The sequence below is a fragment of the Ochotona curzoniae genome, unplaced genomic scaffold, assembly GCF_017591425.1.
Source record: "Ochotona curzoniae isolate NIBS_2020 unplaced genomic scaffold, NIBS_Ocur_1.0 scaffold_3208, whole genome shotgun sequence".
NCBI lineage: Eukaryota > Metazoa > Chordata > Mammalia > Lagomorpha > Ochotonidae > Ochotona > Ochotona curzoniae.
Window position 1 is genome coordinate 17,425,009 of NW_024467106.1, and position 19,940 is coordinate 17,444,948.

General features: G+C 41.2%; 1 protein-coding gene and 1 pseudogene across 1 annotated transcript; one reads left to right on the forward strand and one right to left on the reverse strand.

Annotated features, from left to right (window-relative positions):
• Positions 1–389: 389 nt before the first annotated feature.
• LOC121144707 lies at positions 390–1,781 on the reverse strand (annotated as a pseudogene).
• A 3,178-nt stretch (positions 1,782–4,959) lies between these two features.
• ZFP37 (ZFP37 zinc finger protein) lies at positions 4,960–16,534 on the forward strand. The gene is made up of 4 exons (XM_040962864.1): positions 4,960–5,310; positions 9,721–9,847; positions 10,119–10,253; positions 13,479–16,534. The coding sequence occupies exons 1-4, from the start codon at positions 4,960–4,962 to the stop codon at positions 15,026–15,028; spliced, it is 2,163 nt and encodes a 720-aa protein (XP_040818798.1). The 3' UTR covers positions 15,029–16,534.
• The last annotated feature ends 3,406 nt before the right edge of the window (positions 16,535–19,940 follow it).

Genomic DNA, 19,940 nt, shown 5'->3' on the forward strand with positions numbered 1-19,940 from the left:
TTAACTTGCTATGCTACATCAGTCCCTTTTTTTTTTTTTAAGATTTATTTACTTTTATTGCAAAGTCAGATATACAGAGAGGAGGAGAGACAGAGATGAAGATCTTCCATCCAGTGATTCACTTCCCAAGTGGCTGCAACAGCCGGTGCTGTGCCAATCTGAAGCCGGAGCACAGACCCTTCTCCGGGTCTCCTATGCCAGTGCAGGGTCCCAGGGCCTTGGGCCATCCCTGACTGCTTTCCCAGGCCACAAGCAGGGAGCTGGATGGGAAGTGGAGCTGCCAGGATTAAAACCAGTGGCTATATGGGATCCTGGCACATTCAAGGTGAGGACTTTAGCTGCCAGGTCACCGCGTCGGGTCCTACATCAGTCCTTTTTTTAATATATATATAAACAAATTATTTTTATTAGGTGACTACTTCAGTCCTTACATTGACTTGCTTTAAAAATACCAGTTTAAAAACATATTATTGAAAGTGAATACATACAATAAATAGAAAATAGAGATGTATAGTACCAGCAACACATCAACCAACTTTTCTTTATTTGTTGCCTACTGTTCTATATTAGCATTAGCTAAAGAGCAACCAACATACCTGGAAGAAGGTTGCAAACTACTGGAAAAGCAGCTGAAACCTCTGGACCACTCATCCCCCCAAAATTTTTTCACTGTTATATTTGGAGCCAATCTCCTTATAGCACCAAATGATCTTCTATACCCATAATAATTATTTGAAATACCAAAGGTGCCAGGGAGAATCCATTAGCAGTACCTATAAGATAAAGTTTTTACTTACTTGGTGATAACCCCTAAGCTATACGTTAGGTTCCATATAATAAGTTATAAATAATCTGAATTTAATATCTTAAACATGATATGGTTAATATATACATAATGACTGAGTATATCAACTCACTGGTTAAATTTACATATTCAGTTTCTGCTTAGAAGAGATACATCATTCTAGCAATAGTAACATGGTTAAATGCAGAATATGCTGATGTACTTAGTACTCCAAATTACATAATGATTGAAGAAATAATTCCATATACAAGTAGGGTCATACTCTACATGCAAGTTTACAATCAAAGTTAGGTGTACTAAATGCTTTCTGACGTCTGGAAACCAATCACAAAGGCACCTCCCCAGGCTAAAGGTCCAAGCAGGTGACACCAGCTCTCCTTCATGTGTGATGAACTTCATGAAGCACTGGTTCCCGAGGTGTATTTGTTTCTGGACGATGCAGCTTGCATGCTCTTCTTTCAAAGGCAGCAACCATCTGCTTTACAACTTCATTAAACAACAATGTGGCAATGTGAGAGTGTAGGAGTGAGCGAAATTTAAAAAAGATTGAAAAATCCAAGGTACAAGTTCTTGGATACCCAGGAGGGCTGAAACACCAACTAGTCTCCAAATGATTAAAAAGTCTCCCATCAGTATGAGATGCCTTCATCAAATGTGGTTTCACCAAGGTCACAACTGATGTATAATGTTCCAGCACAGGTGGAAATCCAATTTCTAATCATGCTTTACAATATCCAGATCTCCGTGATATTACATCCAATTTTTTGCACCAAGGAACAAAGTACTTGCAATCCTTCATTCCTGACACCACATCATACATTTCCTGCACGGAATAACCTATAATTCTTTGCTCTGAGAATTCTTTCTTTTTGTTTATTAATGGTGCAGTAATTTTGTAGAAAGTTCTTGCATGTAACTCCTCAGGCAGCCCTGAGGCATGCAATGTAAGAGATCTGCTCATCAGTATGCCACAGGAAACCACGTGTCTGACCTTCCGTGCAGGTCCCTGAACCGGAGCCAAGGCACCAGCCACCGTCACTGACTTCAGACAGCATCCCGACACTACTGTGGTCAAGGCTTAGGACCGGCCTGGGCTGCCATGCTACATCAGTCCTTTTAAGAACAGATTCTTTTTTGACAACTCCATTGAGCTTAATATCTCAATTTGTTGTGCCTACTCAGAAAAAAATGTTCTGTTTTTGCTACAGCCCAGTGACAGTGCTCAATCCAGTATCTAGGAGCTCCATCCAGGTCTCACAACTGGAGCCCACAATTAGAAAAGCTGGAGGAGAAAAGCTGAAATTTGGCCTGGTGCAATGGCTCACCGACTAATCATCTACCTCCAAACCCTAGGATTCCACAGAGATGCCAGTTCGTGTCCTGGCTGCTCCACTTCCCATCTAGCTCCCTGCTTATGGTCTGGAAAAGCAGTAGATGATGGCCTAAAACCTTGGGACCCTGCACCTGTTTGGGAGATCTGGAAGAAGCTCCTGGCTCCTGGCTTCAAATCTGCTCAGCTCTGGCCATTGTAGCCATTTGGGAAGTGAACCAGCAGTTGGAAGAACTTTATCTCTCCTTCTCTCTATAAACCAGTCTTTCCAATAATATCTTTAAAAAATAAGTCTTTAAAAAAGAAAAACAGAAAAGCTGGGCTTGCACGTGGGTCCAGACCTGTTATCCAGTTTCTCTAGTTTCTTTCTGTGATTCCATCTCTTCCTGTGAGACTCAGGTTTGCTTTCTGCTACTTCCATGGCCTATAAAAATCTGAAAAATCTCTCAACAATTCATCCTGATTTTCAAACACTTCTTTAAGGACACCTTTAAAAATAGTACGACAAAGGGCCAGTGCTATGGTATAGCAGGTAATCCTCCCCATTTTTGCAATTAGGAGCTTTGTGCCCTCTATAGTTTCATGGGCCAATGTGCCAAGTCCCACGACACATGTGTTTATACCTCTTTATCCCACCGGCTCTGCTTTCCTAGAGAGTGCTGACTGGTACAGGTGAGTATTCTGTTCATGTCCCAGGAATTTTAAATCAAGGTGTTAGTTGAATTGCAGCCTAATCTGGAGACTTAGCAAGACAGGCTTCCACGACCACTCAGCTTGTTGGCAGATGCCATTTCCTTGCAACTGTAGGACTCAGGCCCTTGTCAATTAGTATTCCGAACCCACTGTGAACCCCTAGAGGCTGCTGTCATGGACCCTCCACGCAGCCTCTTTCCAGGCCCTCCCACATTGGACATCTCTGACTCTAGGGAGGATCCAGTGTCTTTCAGAACCTTACCTGATCGGGTCACATACATTCAGGAAAATCTACATTTTTTTAATGAAGTAAAAGTCAACTGATTTGGAATGTACCCACATAAGTGATAATCCTATAATCTAAGATTCTCACCACTCACCAAATAAGAGGCAAGCCAAATAGCACCAAACAGGGAGCAGACCTAACGTGGGTCATATTAGGACTTTGTGTACCACGATATGTCTAACATATTTTGCTAGGTGTTGATGTCAGGGTCTAGGAAGAAGCATTCCTGGGATTGCTAGAATAAATGGAAAACATGCCATTGCTCTCCTTGGGACTAAGAAAGCATTATTGTAGGGGGCAGGGAGAGAATCAATTAACAGGACTATAAATTATCTTGCAGATAGGCAGTCTAAGGAAATCTTTCCTCTGAGCTCAGAAAAGAACTGTATCAGACAAAATGTTGAGAGGTCAAAAACAACAGGCACATGGGACTGGCATTGTGGAGTAGCCTGATAAGCCACTGCTTACCACACTGGCATCCATATTGGAGTGCTAACTTGAGTTCCAAGTGCTCCAGCTCCATTCCAGCTCTCTATTAATGCATCTGAGAAAGCAGCAGCTGATGGCCCAAGTACTTGGGTCTCTGTCATCCCTTTAGAAGACCTGTATAGAGCGTCTGGTTCCTGGCTACAGCCTGATCAGTCTGTGTTGTTACAGTCATTTGGAGAGAGAGAGCCAAAGGATGGAAGATCTATTTGTCTTCCTTTCTGTCCTTCAAATAAACAAATCTTTCTACTTATTTTTTTATTGGAAAGGCATATCATATTAATGGAGAGAAAGAGAAACAGAGAAAGATCTTCTATCTGCAGGTTCACTCCTCAAATTGCAACAGTGGCCAGAACTGAGCCAATCTGAAGCCAGGAGCCAGGAGCTTTGTCTGGGTCTCCCCATGCAGGTGCAGGGTCCTAAAGCTTCAGGCCATCATCTACTGCTTTCCCAGGCCATAAGCAGGGAGCTAGATGGGAAGTGGAGCAGCCAGGACATGAACTGGCATCCCTGTGGAATCCTAGCGTTTGCAAGGTGAGGCTTTAGCCACTGACCCATAGTGTCAGGCCCGAAATGAATTTTTTTTAGAAAAGATTTATTTATTATTATTGGAAAGTCAGATATACGGAGAGAAACATCTTCTGTTCACTGATTCACTCCCCAAGTGGCCACAGTGGCCAGAGCTGAGCTGAGGCAATGCGGGAGCAAGGAGCTTCTTCTAGGTCTCTCATGTGGATTCAGGGTCCCAAAGCTTTGGGTCACCCTCTACTGATTTTCCAGGCCACAAGCAGGGACCTGGATGGGAAGTGAAACAGCTGGCATAAAAACCAGCATCCATATGGGATCCTGGCAGATGCAAACCAGAATTTAGCCACTAGGCTTTTGCCAGGCCCCTGGCAAAATACATTAAGAATAAATAAATAAAAACAGACACAACCATGGCAGACTGACAGATAACTAGTTGCTTATTTGTGTCACTGTTTGAATAGTTCATTGTTCAGCGAACGCCGTGAACGTGTGAATTCTGCATATGGGGAAATGACTGGATCCAACTGTGATTATTCTACTGAAATTCTTTTCTCCCTTAGACCTAGGCTCTCATCGAGGTGGAGTGTGCTCGCTTACCTTGCTGCTTCATGTTTTCTCACTGTCTTCATACTATAAAAGAAACGAATTATCCTGCATTTTCAAGACTAACGTCCTGTGGCCAGACTCCTCCCATACTCCCTCCAATCATTAGGCACTGCGACTCAGCTGACCGCACCGACTTATTCAGGGAAAAACCAAACACACATAACTCCAGATTCTGTCAACGATCTTTCCAGCAGTGGGGGCATCAGGTACAGCCCCCTGTCAGCCATGTGTAACATCACGCCGCCCCTTCGCGCCCATCAAAACCCGGACTGTTCAGTGACTGACCACCACCGTCAGCCCCGCCTCCCGATCGCGTCCCAGAAGCCCCCTCGGCTCCGCTGTACGGCTGGCCTTCTTCAAAATGGCCGCGCCCAGGAGGCGATTACTAACGGGTACCGCCATTGCTGCTGCGGGACCCTCTGCGGTCGCGCCCTGGGTGTTCGCCATGTCTGCCTATGTTGCGACCAGCTCCTGACAAAGCCCAAGACAGTGGACCTGAGGAGAAATACGGGAATGGTCGAAGAGGCCCGGCGTCCGAAAGAGATGGCTGAGACCGAGCCCGGGGACAGCGATGTTGTAAGGATGATGATGGCGCGGGACTATTCTGGCATTCAGCAAAGGTTTTAATTGGGGTTAATGATTAGAGTTAATGATTAGAGTCTGTGGAAGAACGACCTAGAAAACGGGTGGGGGGCGTCGCTGCTAAGGAGAGAATGTCTCTCGGAGAGTCGGTGTTCGGGGAGATCTGTGGGATCGGGGATTGGTGAAGCTGTAGGAAATCGGGGCTTTAAAGAACCTACCGAGACAGTGATGTAGTGATGAGAGTTTGGAAGGCTGTGGGGGAGAAATGGAGGCTTTTGAGAAGCGACTTGAGTGTCTGTAGGGGAGCGCAACGTCTGATGTCTTTGGCGATTAGTGGATTGTTAAAGAGGGGCTGTGCTGGAATTGAGAGTTCTCAGACTGAGAGTTTGAGTGGGGATCAGCAGATTGAGACATGGGGTTCGGTGGTAGTGATGTTTGTGGAAGTGCCCTTAGCAGTGTCGTTGAAAGTCAACATTAGTGTGTTATTCTGGGCACTCGGGGACTCTGGAGGCCAGTGGAGTGTGGAGCAGAGTTATAGTGTTTCTGGGGATGGTGGATAATTTTGTCATCATAGGAGAAGAGGTGATTAGTGGTTGCTGTAGATTGATGATGATGTGGTGTCCAGGAGTCCTGTGTTTTCAGTGATTAGGTGATTAATAGAGATTAATGATGAAGGATCCACTATGATTTCTTGATTCGGAGCCCGAGGAAATCAGGACTTGGGGGAGATTACAGGGGTTGGTGACAGGGTTCTGTAGGGATCCGTGATTGGAAGTCTGTGGAGAATGGTAATCAGGAAATTGTTAGAGTTCTGTAATTGAGGGAAGTTTGCAAAAGTTACTGACTGAGGAATGTTTGGGTATCAGTGATTGTAAGTCTATAGAACCTGATAGTAAGATGAGTAGCTGTTCTATGCCAGAAGGTGTTTTTTTAAGAACTAAGGGCATACCAGAAATCAGGGTCAGAGTCAATTCCTCAATGTCTTTATACTTTAGCAATAGGAAAAAAAAATAAATAAATAAGACAATTCTGGGCACCAATATGTGCTTTTGGAGAAAGTAATAAATATAGTAGAGAGTGACTTAGGGTAGGCAAAGAAATTTAGTCATGGAAAGATCTTAATAGTAAAGTGGCAGTGGAGTTGAGGCATACACAATGATAGGGAGGTAATCATACAGAGATCTGAAGACAGAGTGTGCCAGGAAGAAGGAAATCAATTGTATAAGTCCAGAAGTGGGAGTGAACTATACCCTTTTAAAAAGGGGTGTGGGCATTTAGCCTCATGGTGAAGATGCACCCGTTCCATGTTGTAGTGTCTGAGTTCAGTGTCCGGCTCTGACTCCTCACTCCAGCTTGTTGCTAACGCAGCTTCTTGGAGGTGGCAGTGATTGGGTGTCTCAAGTGATTGGGTTCCTGCTAATTGTGGAGGAGACTTGGATTGGGTTCAGGCTCACAGCCTCAGTCTGTTCCCTCCCTGGCTGGCTGATGCAGGCATTTGGGAAATATGTCAGTAGATGGGAATGTCTCTCCCCCTTTCTCCCCTAATTTTTTTCCACTCCCTTTAAATAATTTTTAACATTCCCCCTGTAAAGAGGATCGGTGTGATTAGAGAATAAAGGAAAAGAAGAATGTGAAATCAGAGTGATGAAAAGGGATCAAAGCATGCAGAATCTCATTGGTTAAGATACGGATTTGGATTTTATTCTACTTGCAGTGAGAAACCTTTGAGTTTAAGCTAGGGAGTGACTGGTCTGATTGATGCTTGTAAAGATCACCCTGACTACTCTATGGAAGATAGACTACAAAGGCACAAGGTCCAGGGAGGTGAGTTAGGGGTTTATAGCAATAACTGAAGGGAATAGACGATGATTTATGAAAGGGTTGTAGCAGTAAAATAAAACAAAATCAATTTCAGAATACATTGAAGGTAAATCAACAGCAGCAAGATTTTTATTTAGACTTTTGACCTGAGGACCCAGTTGGATAGTGTTCTTCTTCATCTTCCTGCAAAATTCCGTGCAGTCAGCCATCCAGAAGCTCTCTGAACCCTGTCTTCCTGGTTATGGAGGTTTCATGGCATAGGAGGACAGAAGCATGAACAGTGATGTAGAAATATGATTAGACAAAAGGGATATGATATGACCTAATGGAAGTAAATGGAATGAGTAAATCCTACGTGGTATTAAGGTACAAATTTTTTGGTTTTCTTCTTTTTTTCTTTGTAAGATTTATTATTTTTGGGCCTGGTACAGTGGCCTAGTGGCTAAAGTCCTTGCCTTACACACGCTGGGATCCCATATGGTTGCTGGTTCTAATCCTGGCAGCTCCACTTCCCATCCAGCTTGCTGCTTGTGGCCTGGGAAAGCAGTTGAGGACAGCCCAAAGCCTTGGGACCCTGCATTCGCATAGGAGACCCAGAGGAGGATCTGTGCTCCTGGCTTCGGATTGGTGCAGCACCGGCAATGGCGGTCACTTGGGTGTGAATAATTGGACAGAGGATCTTCATCTCTGTCTCTCCTCCTTTCTATATATCTGACTTTGCAATAAAAAAATTTTTTTAAAAGATTTATTTGTTTTTATTGGAAATTCAGATTTACAGAGAGAAAGATCTTCCATCTCCTGGTTCACTCAAAATGGCCACAATGGTTGGAGCTAAGCCAATTTGAAGTCAGGAATCAAGTGTTTCTTTTGGGTCTCCCATGCAGGTACAGGTCCCAAGACTTTGGGTTACCCTCCTTTGCTTCCCAGGCCATAAGCAGAGAACTGCAGGGAGAGCAGAGCAGCAAGAACATGAGCCAGTGCCCATAAGGAACGCCAGCACTTGCAGGCAGAGGATTAGCCAGGTGAGCTGGCACCCATTTTTTGGTTTTCACCCATGACTACTGACTCATGATTCTTTCCCCATGATGGGCTGTAGAAAATAGAATTTGTCTTTCTCAAGTCAGTTCATACAGACAAAGCTTCCTCCCCTTTCTGTCTTGGGCCTGCCATACAGAAAATATCTGATGGTGACAAGCCAAATGTGTCAGAAGGGGTCCTGCTGCATACTTGGAAGGTAGAAATGCCAGTTAGGCCACAAAGAACATGAATATGCAGGCCTTGCTGGGTCTTCCCATCCAGTCTACGAACATTGGATCATATTTTTATTGTCCATTTGCAATTCTATACAACTGCCATGTTTCAGCCATGCCTAAGCCCTATAAAAATCCCAATGGGTAGGGTTCAGAACACCTGAGCATGAGGAGGTTGCTGGAAGGTGGCACAAGAGGAGGCATGGAAGCTCCATACCCTTTCTCCTATATCTCACTCAGTGCGTTTCTTCCTCTTCATATCCTATACCATCAATCAGTAAAACAGTCTATGAGCCACTCAGACAAATTAATCAAACCTGATGAGAGGATTGCGGGAAAAACTATTTATAGCTTGTTAATCATAAGTAAAACAAGCTGGGAGGTACTATTGGCTTCCAACGAGAGAGGTGCAATCCTGGAGTGTGAGCCTTCAACCTTGTGGGGGAGTCTAATGATATCTTCAGGTAGATTGTGTTAGCACTAGGTAGAATTAGAGGATGCTCAGTTGGGGCCTGCTACCTGCAGCATTGCCTGATGCTTGCTGGGGTTTTTTGCTCTATATCAGAACAAAAAACCCAAACACATTGGATGCTGGAAGTGCTCTCTGTGTTGTGATTTTGGAGTGGAAGAAACAGATTGAGTTGATTTCCCTTTCTACATATGTGTGCTCGGCAAGGCTCTCCATCCAGTTTCTCCTTGTTCTCTCTCTGTAGCACATTTCCCCCTGGGAAATAGGGGTATTATCTATTATCAAACAAAGTAAGCCAGAGAATTTCTCTTCATGGCTAGTTTCTCTTGGAAAGGTGGAGGAGGAAAAATTTCTAATTTCTACGGTCTACCTTAGGGCTAAAAAGAGCAAGGGCCCATGGGCAGAAACTGCCCTGTGCAAAAATACATATCACAGTATACTTTCTGCAGTTTCACATACCTAAAATGTCTTTTTTTTTTAACTTCCAAACATAAATGATTTGAAGAACTTACTATCAAAATTAAGGCTTTTAATTCTACCTCTGAACTCTGTAAATACTGCTCCACAGCCTTGTAGCATCCATTGATTATCACAAAAGTGAAGATTTAATCTATTTGCTTCTTTGGGGGTGGGGGTTGTTGTCTTTCTATTTTATATTTGTATGATTTTATCCTCTTGAATAACCAAATCCACATTAGGGACAGTCCCTAATATGGATTATTTCTTTAAAACATGCAAAGTTCAATACAGTATAAGCATCATGACCAATAGTGAATGATCGATGTAAGAACAAATCATTACTTTGTCTGAAACATCCGCTGAAAGTGGAAAACATTAGACTAAACAGGAGTTTTTTTGTTCTAGGGATCAGTAACATTCAAAGATGTCACCATGGCCTTTAGTCAGAAAGAATGGGAGCAGCTGAATCCTGCACAGAAGAACCTGTACAAGGATGTAATGCTGGAGAACTATAGCAACTTAACTTCAATGGGTGAGGACAACTACTTCATAATTTAAAATATGTCCACTATTATACCTCATCTCTGAAGTCCCGAAAGTCTGGCCTTGATTTCATGAATTAAAGGCATTTAACCTTTTTCGTACCTCCAAAATATAAGACCTATTCTGTTGAGGCATCCACATTGTGAAACGTTAAAAGAGATGTACAGTTAAGCCTTTTAAGACCCTGTAATACAAGCCTTGGGGCTTGATTCTCAGGGTGATTATTCTAACACCCAATTTCTACTATTTTTCTTAAACAGGGTGTCAAACTTCCAAACCAGAGATGATCTCCAAGTTGGAAAAAGGAGAAGAGCCATGTTTAGGAAGGAGGAAAAGACCCAGTCAAAATCGCCTGAGTAAAATAGCAAGATCCAAGAAAATAAAAGCAGACAGAAGTAAGTTCCTAGTTTCTTGATGGTACCTTAGGGATTTTTCAAAGGATAATCTACTGTTAAATTCTTCTTAACCAATGCAAGCCCTTCTTCCTTAGCCAGAAAGTAGGAGTGAAGATAATCAGGGTCTCCTATGAGAAAGATTCTCTAGTCTTGGAGAGGAGATTACAATCTTTCTTCTTTATCTGAGCCTGTCAACACTGGGGGTTCTCATGTGAGATTCATTACAGAAGAGAGCCAGTGTTTATGAGAGTTTGGCTAAACTGTTGTATCTACCAGCATAGACTAAGTTTTGCTCCATTAAGGAATTACTCTAACATCGTAGTGTCTTATGACAAGAAAGACATATTTCTTGCTTGATCTGTGTCTCTGTTCCACATTATCTTCATCTGGGGACCCACACTGAAACAGTGTTCCTTATCTAGAAGATTCTAGTCTGATAGCAAAGGAAAAAGAGGGTGATTAGAACTCATGAATAACTTAGAAGTTGTATATACCCTCTCAGTTCAAACTTTATTAATAAGAGCAAATCACATGTCCAGTATTTTAGGGTCTCGTACATATACACACAGACATACAGAGTTCCCATCTTCTATTTCAGTCCTCAAACGCCTGCGATGGTTGAGACTGGGTGGAGGTCACAGTCACAAGCTGGGAACTCAATCCAGGTGCCTCGTGTGAGGAACAGAAACTCAATTACTTGAAATATCTCTTGCCTTTTAGGATCTGCACTGGCAAGAGGCTAAAGTCATGAGCTAGAGCTGGGAATTGAACTCAGACCCTAGATATAGGCATCTTAAATGCTAAGCTAAATATCCTTTGTTTTCCCTAGAAAGAAAATTTCCACAATCCTTCTTTGGGTATTAGAAAACCCAGCTTTGTCATGCTGTCTAGCAGGTCCTACTATGCTCCTTCTCCAAGGGTGCTGCATCACTTAAATTTTTCCAAATGAAGAAGCATCCAGCAACTCTACTTGTTTAGGCTTCCTGCTATAACCATGCTTCTTTTTTTTTGAAAGGCAGAATTATAAAGAGAAGGAAAAAAGAGAGAGAAAGATTCCATTTGGGGTTTCGCTCCATAACTGGTCACACAGCCAGAGCTCAGACAGCCCAAAACTAGGAGCCAAAAACTTCTTCCAGATCTCTTATGTAGGTGAAGGGCTCAAGGACTTGGACTATTCTCTTTTGCTTTCCTAGGCCATCATCTGGATCAGAAGTGGAGCAGCCAGAACAATAACCAGTATCCATATGGAATGCCAGCTCCATTGGCTGAGGCTTAGTCTACTGTACCATGCACTGGCCCCCATACTTCTAAAAATTGACCTTTTACTACATGAGAACTGATCTCTTCACTATCCTGCATAAAATACTATTTTTTGGCTCTCTGTTCAAATGTCATAATTTAGTTTCTCCATGTAATGCTCTTTTGCCTCATTCTTTGTCTTTCTTTATGGGGTCATTGGGAATTCTAGATCTGTTTCTCTCTTTGCATCTTTTAGAATCTCATGATGAAGTTTTTTTTTCCTGTTTCTCCATCCTTGTAAATGAGCCAGGCTCCCACCAACTGGCAGACTTAACTCTTAAAATTCATGGATTTGTACACATGTAGTATCCATACATATCTTTTAAAAAAGTCTTTTGAATTTCACTTTAAATTCTTAGGGGAAATAATACTGGACTAGTTGTGGCCTTGTGTTTGTCACTGTTCAATCGATTGTTCAGATCATATGGTTCAAATATGGCTGCCTACACTGGTCAGTGTGGATGGTGTCTCAGAAAAGGGAAATTGGTTGTGAGAAAACATTTCAAAATTGTGTTATGTGTAGAGGAAAGAGTGAGAAACTAGGGATAAGCTTAAAATTTATTATTGACAATTGGAATGACCCAATAAAAATAAAGTTATATTCCCATAGCAAACTGTTGGAAATTAAAGGATATGCATGTACTGTAAATGCAGAGATTGTTTGTGAAGCTAATTACAATGCATTTTATCACTTGTTACAAGTATCAGGGAACATAAAGAAACTTTTTTTTAAACTAAAGGTATATCATTTTGATGTTGATCATGGGTGGTAGCAGTGATATACCCTTTCCTGGTGATTCCTACAGTCACCTATTAGCTCTTCTATATATCTATCCCAGCTCTTTTACATACAATAGTAAAAGTTCACTTTAACCTAAGTAAATAAGAGGAACTTATGGTAAGGACTTGTGTGTATTTTATAACCAAAGAGTATAGATTTTAACCAGACTTCATCACTGACTAGGACAAGAAATTAGGAAGCCATTAGAATTGAAATTATGTAAGTAGATTCTTCTCTCTCTGTATATGCTTCAATGTTAATATTAGTGAGCTTTCTGTTTGCACAAAGAAGTAAGACTTCATCAGTACCAGCCTTATATCATCTTTGAATATAAGCACAAAGAGATTAGCTAGAACCTAAATTTTTAGGATGAAGAATCTTATTGAACATCATACTTTGAGCTAGAGTAACATAGCACAGTTGGAGCCAGTTGTATAGGTCAAAAGTTACCAGAGTGGAACAGGCAGGGATAAAGGGAGAACTCGAAAAGTGTCAGATACAATCATAAGGCCTTTTGACTTCACCCATTTCCTATTCACTGACATTTGTGTTTCATTTTCTATCCTAGATGGAAAGGTCATATAAAAGCTGTTTCTAATTGCTGTTGTCAATTTTCCTTTACTTGTTTTACTACATTTTACCCCCTGCCTTCACCAAGTCCAAAAATATAAGGGACATTTGTCCTTGATGTATATTTTACTTTGGGATACTATGATTGAATAAAGATTCAACCTTGAGGCTGGACATAGTATACTAAGCTTCTGCCTGTGGTGCTAGCATCGTATATGGACACATTTGTGTCCTGGCTGCCTAGTTCTGGTCTAGCTCCCCACTATGGCCTTGGAAAGCAGCAGAAGATGGCTCTAGTCCTTAGACTCCTGCTCCCATTGGGAGACCTGGAGGAAGTTCCTGGCTCCTGGCTCCTAACCTTGGATCAGGCCAGCTCTGGCATTGCAGCCATTTGGGAAGGGAACCAGCGGATAAAAACTATCTTTTTCTGTATCTCTTATTCTCTCTGTAACTCTGCCTTTCAAAATAAAAACAAAAATGATCTTTAAAAAAGATTCAACCACTTAACAGGGTTTTTCTTTCTTAGTTTTATTCCAAAATACGAGCACAAAAATGAATTAAATGTTTCATTTTAGAAGAAGTCCAGCAAGATGATAATCAGCTAGAAGATAACCAGGAATCTCATAACAAAGTCAATGGAGAAGTTGCATGGAAAAAGAAAACCCTGCAAAAAAACCCCAATGAATGTGGTTCACTGACGGAAATAAAGAACACGAGCACAAAACTTCTTCCTTCAAAAAAGAGGTTGCATAAGCTTGATTCACATGAAAAAAGTTCAAAACAGAATTTAGACCTACCTGGTCATATAATAAAGTATACAAAAAAGAAACCTGTTGTGGCCAAAGAACACAAGAAATCATTCAACAATAGCATATGTGATACAAAGAAAAACAAAAATCAGCCTAGAAAGAAACATGAGAAAGTACTCAATGATGACCCATCTGAAAAATGTGACAAGCCTGAACCTAGTAAGAAACATGAGAAATTAAGCAGTCGTAGTTCATCCCATTCTAAGCGAGACAAAATTCATGCTGGAAAGAAACATGAGAAGCTATCCAGCTTTAGTCTACCTGCCAAGCATGACAAAACTGACACTCCAGTGAAGCCCTATGAATGTGACCAGTGTGGAAAGGTTCTCAGTCATAAACAAGGACTCACTGATCACCAGAGAATTCACACTGGAGAGAAACCATACGAATGTGATGAATGCGGTATTGCCTTTAGCCAAAAATCACACCTTGTTGTACATCAGAGAACACACACTGGAGAAAAACCATATGAGTGTACTCAGTGTGGCAAAGCCCATGGTCATAAACATGCACTAACTGACCACCTGAGGATCCACACAGGAGAGAAGCCCTATGAGTGCACTGAGTGTGGGAAAACCTTCAGACATAGTTCAAACCTCATCCAACATGCGAGATCTCACACAGGTGAGAAACCCTATGAATGTAAGGAATGTGGGAAATCCTTCAGGTATAACTCCTCTCTTACTGAACATGTGAGAACTCACACAGGTGAAATACCATATGAATGCAGTGAATGTGGAAAGGCCTTTAAGTATAGTTCATCCCTTACAAAGCACATGAGAATCCATACAGGTGAGAAACCACATGAATGCAGTGAATGTGGCAAAGCTTTCAGCAAGAAGTCACACTTAATCATACATCAAAGAACTCATACCAAGGAGAAGCCTTACAAATGTGATGAATGTGGAAAAGCCTTTGGACATAGCTCATCTCTCACTTACCATATGAGAACACATACAGGTGAAAGTCCCTTTGAATGCAATCAATGTGGGAAAGCCTTTAAGCAAATCGAAGGCCTTACTCAGCATCAGCGAGTTCATACTGGGGAGAAGCCCTACGAGTGTACTGAGTGTGGGAAGGCCTTCAGCCAGAAGTCACACCTCATTGTACACCAGAGAACTCACACTGGGGAGAAACCCTTTGAGTGTAATGAATGTGGAAAAGCCTTCAGTGCAAAGGCACAACTCGTTATACATCAGAGATCTCACACTGGGGAGAAGCCCTATGAATGTAATGAGTGTGGGAAATCCTTCAAACAAAGTGCATCACTTACCAAACATGTGAAAACTCATTTGGGAGAGAAATCACCTGAGTGACATTGATATAATAAAACTGTTAGAGCTGATGGTTTTGTTTAACCTTAAACATAATCTGAATGTCAAAAGCATTAGAAAGTCTTTGAAAAAAATCAGATCATCTGTTACATTTGAATATGGATATTTCTGCAAGAGCAATGAATGGAAATACCAACCCTTTCATAGAAAATAATTTCTAAAATACTTAAAATGATTTATATATTGCAATTGTCCATAAATCTTTAAAAATTATGACTGAGTAATCACAGCAATGATGAAGCAAATTACACATTCTTTAGTTGCTTGGATGTTGTGTACTTAAACACAATGTTTTGGAATTGAATTTGTGTGTCTATTGCCTTGAATAAGTGGCTATAGCCATTTATCTAAGTCCTGTCTTTCACATTATCACCCAGCTCTTTCTTAGTATCTATATTACCTCCTGCATTAGCAGAAAACATTATGAAAATATTATTTATGTAGAAATATTGACGTGAAATTGAAAGAAAATTCAACAGAGTTGAAGATGCAAATGTGCTAAAAGAGAATGATGTTCAAGATGTATTAAGCGTGAAAAAGCTGACTGCTGAATTGTGTATACAGTGTGTTTCCATTTGTGTACAAAAGGATGTGTGTATTTGTCTTTCATTCAATACTTCAAAAGTTGGTAGAATATGAAATTCAAAGATATATTTATTTTAGCACAAAGGTTTTCAAAATGTGTGGTGCTCATTTGTATATGAGTAGATTTTGAAAAAGTACAAGAGAAACTTAGTGGTGTTTTTTGTTGAGGACAAGATGGGAGTCTAGGAATTTAAACACTCGTGCACATGTATTAGCTTCACAACTGAAACTACTTTGTAATATTAATAAATTCAATACTATTCAGTGTTGTCACTGAGCCCGCTCCACAATGTTGTTTGACAAAGTAAAAGGTAAAAGGGTTTCTATGCTTATTTCATGCTTGTTAATGATATGGTGAATTGCAGCTATGTGATATTAAACTTCATATTTCATTTACCAAGACTCTTTTATCAAACACTTTTTTTCATTCACACCATGTGTTCCAACTATGATATATGTTTCTATTTCCCATTTTTAAAGATTAAAGATGAATTATGATTGGAGGTGAGTGAAAGTGATGATATTCTGAACAGTTCATTTTATCTTATATCCAAAGGACTAGGGTAAAACACCTTAATCAGAGATTTCAAATATATTGCAACAAGTGAACACCACTTTTTATTTTTGCTATGAGTAGCCTACATTGCTAACGAATCTGGATTCTTTTTGAGTGAACCATAGTTGGTCACACATTCTTCAGCATGAATTCCAGAAGATGCTATGAATCAATTTACATTTGCACATGAAAACTGTTTGCATTGTTTATCTGGATTTTGTTTCTGTCCCTGAATCACAGACAAGAAGTATACGTGACTGTTTTAAAATGTCCATTACTCCGCAAAGAGAGACATAAGTACAAAGATGGTTTTGCTTATTTTGTCATCTGGCATGTATGTTTCCTTTTCTATTTTTCACAGCACATTTACTACATGTTCTTATTTATTCTTCAATAGAAATATATGGCTTCATCATGAGGACTTGCTGAGTCTTGTTCAGTTCTGCTCAATAAACATTTTTCCTAGATGGTAATTTACTATAATGATGAACCCTAAGCAACTGTGCAATACACAACATCTTTACAAATGTTTCCCTCTCAAGTTCCTACCTTCCTGACTTCCTCATTTCAGAGAATTGTAGAGTAAATATTGGGGATGGCATGTGTGTATGTACACATGAATGTACTTGTGTTTTGAAAAAATCAGCTCATGGACATCATAGAAGAGGTGACATACTTGCCAACAGCATATTAGAAAGGCTTCTTCAGGCTTGCATGAAGAATTTGTCCAAACACAGAGTGTAGGAGTTTTATTTCTGAGCCCAATCACACACCCACTGAATCAGACACCCTGTGGGTGGCATTTCAACATTTGCATTTTTTTTAATTGTGGAAGTTTTTAAAAAATTTATTTTTATTGAAAAGTTATAGTTACAGAAAGATGGGGAAACAGAATGATCTGCTGGTTCACTCCCAAAGTGGCTGCAATGGCTGTAGCTGAGCCAGTCTGAAGCCAGGAGCAAGGAGCTTCTTCCGAATATCCCATGTGGTCCCAGGGCGCAAGGTCCCAAGGCTTTAGGCCACCCTCAACTTCTTTCCCAGGCCACAAGCAGGGAGCTGGAAGGGAAGTGGAGTAGCTGGAACAACACGACCAGTGCCCATATGGGATCCTGGTACATGCAAGGCAAGGACTTTAGCCACTAGGCTATCCTGCCACGCCCCAACTGTATTTTTAATAAGGTTCTCTGGTAATACTAATATTGCTGACCCAAGAAACCAGACTCGTGAAAATCACTGCTCTACATCACTATTAGTTTAAATTTAATAAATTATCATCAAATTATTTTGATTGTTTTAGTATAAATGGAATGTATATTCATAGTGTAAATATTAACAGATGTGAAATACATTTTTCCCCAAGTGACATGATCGTATATATATATATATTCCAGGCACTAATGTAAGTGTTAGAGATAGAAAGTAGTCAGCAAGAAGGAAAAAATCCTGCTCTTACACCCATATCTTAGTGACCAAAAGGTATTAGAGAATTTACAAGGCAGGCAGGTTAAGTAAAAAGAATTGAAACTTGAAGTAAGGGAATGGCAAGTTATATCACATTTTTATGGCTTTGGCCTGAGGAAAGGTTGAAGCTGCAATGAAAGACAGGCAGCATTTGATAGGGACATGCACCCTTTTAAACATGGCAAACCACAGGATGGAGTTCAGGGCGATCACAGCCACCAGGGAGTTGGTGATAGGGAGATCAAGAATCCCAGAAAGGAGAGACCCAAAGAGTGGGCCTCTTGGTGGCGCGGGGAGGTGGGGAGTGATATTTGACCTCACAGTGAAGAGAACAGCCGTGATGCTCACATCTCACATTGGAGTTTGACTCCCAGCTCTGATTCCTGATTCTAGCTTTTTGCAACTAAGAATTTTGGGAGGTAGCCAATCTTGGCTTAAGGCCTTGGGTTCCTCCCAGCCAGGGAGGAATCTTGAATTGAGTTTCCAGCTCACAGCTTCAGCCTCCTAGCCACAGAGAGCATTTGGAAAGTGAGTCAACAGATGAAAGCTAGCTCCCCTCATTTGCTCTCTCCTCTAACTCTTCCCCTCCCTCCTGTCCTCTCAATACTTTTAAAGAGATCAGCACCCTAGTGTAGTAGGTTGCAGCACTGGCAACCCATATGGATTCCAGTTTGGCTCCACTGCTCCACTTCTGAACCAACTCCCTGCTTATATGTGCTTAGAAGAGTGGCAGAGGATGGCTCAAGTCTTTGGTTCCCTGTACCCAAGTGGCAGACCCAGAGGAAGCTCCAGGCTCCTAGATTCAGATCAGTTCAGCTCTAGCTATTGCATACATTAAAAGAGTGAAACAGTGAATGAAGGACCTCTCTGTCTCTCCTCTCTGCAATTCTGTCTTTCGAATTGACACAAAAATGTTAGAGAAGCATAAAATAATTTTTAAAATAAGAGTGGGTAACTGAAATTCTGTGCATAGAATCTGCTCAAGTCTCTGGCTGGCATGTAATTGTACATGCATAGCACAAGCTAAGCACAGAAGAGCTAAACTTTCATGTATGCTATTGCCCCAGAGACCATCTGAAGTTCTAGTTTACAGAAGTTAATTGATTAATTTTTAAAAAGGATTAATGTTCTCCAGAAACCTATAACAACCAGAACCTCCACAACTGATCATTCCTGACATCTAGAATGTAGTAAAAAGGAAAAAAAAAAAGAGATTTAGTATTCAAATAATAAAATGTGACTTCAATTAAAGAAAACAACTAACCTAGACACTTAAAATGAGCAGGGTCTTAATAGGGAACTTCTTTCTTCTTCATCATTCCTACAGCTCCCATGTCTGTTGACCACAGAAACAGGATTTTAGGCCCTTTTCGGACAGGAGTTGCTGGTCTTACAAGACCATTTACAATACAGTCAGGCAAGGGGTACTTGGTGGATCATTGCAGGCCACATAATTTGCTCCCTTCCCTCATTGTGTGAGCTTTCCATTGATACCTGTGTCATCTGCCTCTATGAAGACAGTGACTCCTTTTCCATTTTTGTACCAAGGCTGGACTTGCAGATGTCAATGCAGCGGATATGTCCAGGGGTATGGGATAGACACTAAGGATTCTGAGCTACAGAATGAAGGGATCTCATTGATTGCCATTTATATATTTGTGCCCTGGAGCTGTCTAGAAAAACAGGCCCCTCTTGTGCACAGAAATCCATAAAGTGAAAATTAGAGCCAATACCTGTGGCTCCATTTGTCAAAATTATAGAAGGACCAGACTTCCATTTTTATGAGCTAGTATGTGTACCAGGTCTATGAGGAATTCTGCTCAGTTTCTCCAGCTGATAATTTCAGATTGGATTTATGTGGACAGCTATAGCTGGGATAGAGGTTGAAAACCACAGAACCCACACACCTCCCATGCACAAAGGAGAAAAGAAAACCCAAAGTGACACTGCCAAACTTCACCTGTGCCTGTGCAACGCAAGGCAGCTCTTTTCCTGCCAGTAGGGGGCAACCCTGCACTTTCTCATCATGGTAAAGAGTCAATTCTCTCAGCCAAGCACAGGGAGGCGGCTCACTTCTAAGTTCAAGTGCATTCCAAGCTGTTGAAGCAAACTTCCTTTTTCACCTGCAGATGAGCTGGAACAAATCCAAGCATGAACAGTTAGAGGCCTCTGGGAAGCTGCTGTTCTGTCCTCATGTAGGAGATGGCTTAGACCAACACCAATGGTCCTGTGTTTTAATGCTTATTTTGTTGGATTTGTCAACAAATGTCTCTTTCAATTTTGAGTTGGTTA

Excerpts from the sequence above, each read along its gene's own strand:
- ZFP37 (XM_040962864.1), top strand. The coding sequence starts at position 4,960 with ATGTGTAACATCACGCCGCCCCTTCGCGCCCATCAAAACCCGGACTGT. Across the intron at positions 5,311-9,720 it reads AGCCCGGGGACAGCGATGTT|GGATCAGTAACATTCAAAGA; the intron begins GTAAGGATGATG and ends TTTTTGTTCTAG. Across the intron at positions 10,254-13,478 it reads GAAAATAAAAGCAGACAGAA|AAGAAGTCCAGCAAGATGAT; the intron begins GTAAGTTCCTAG and ends GTTTCATTTTAG.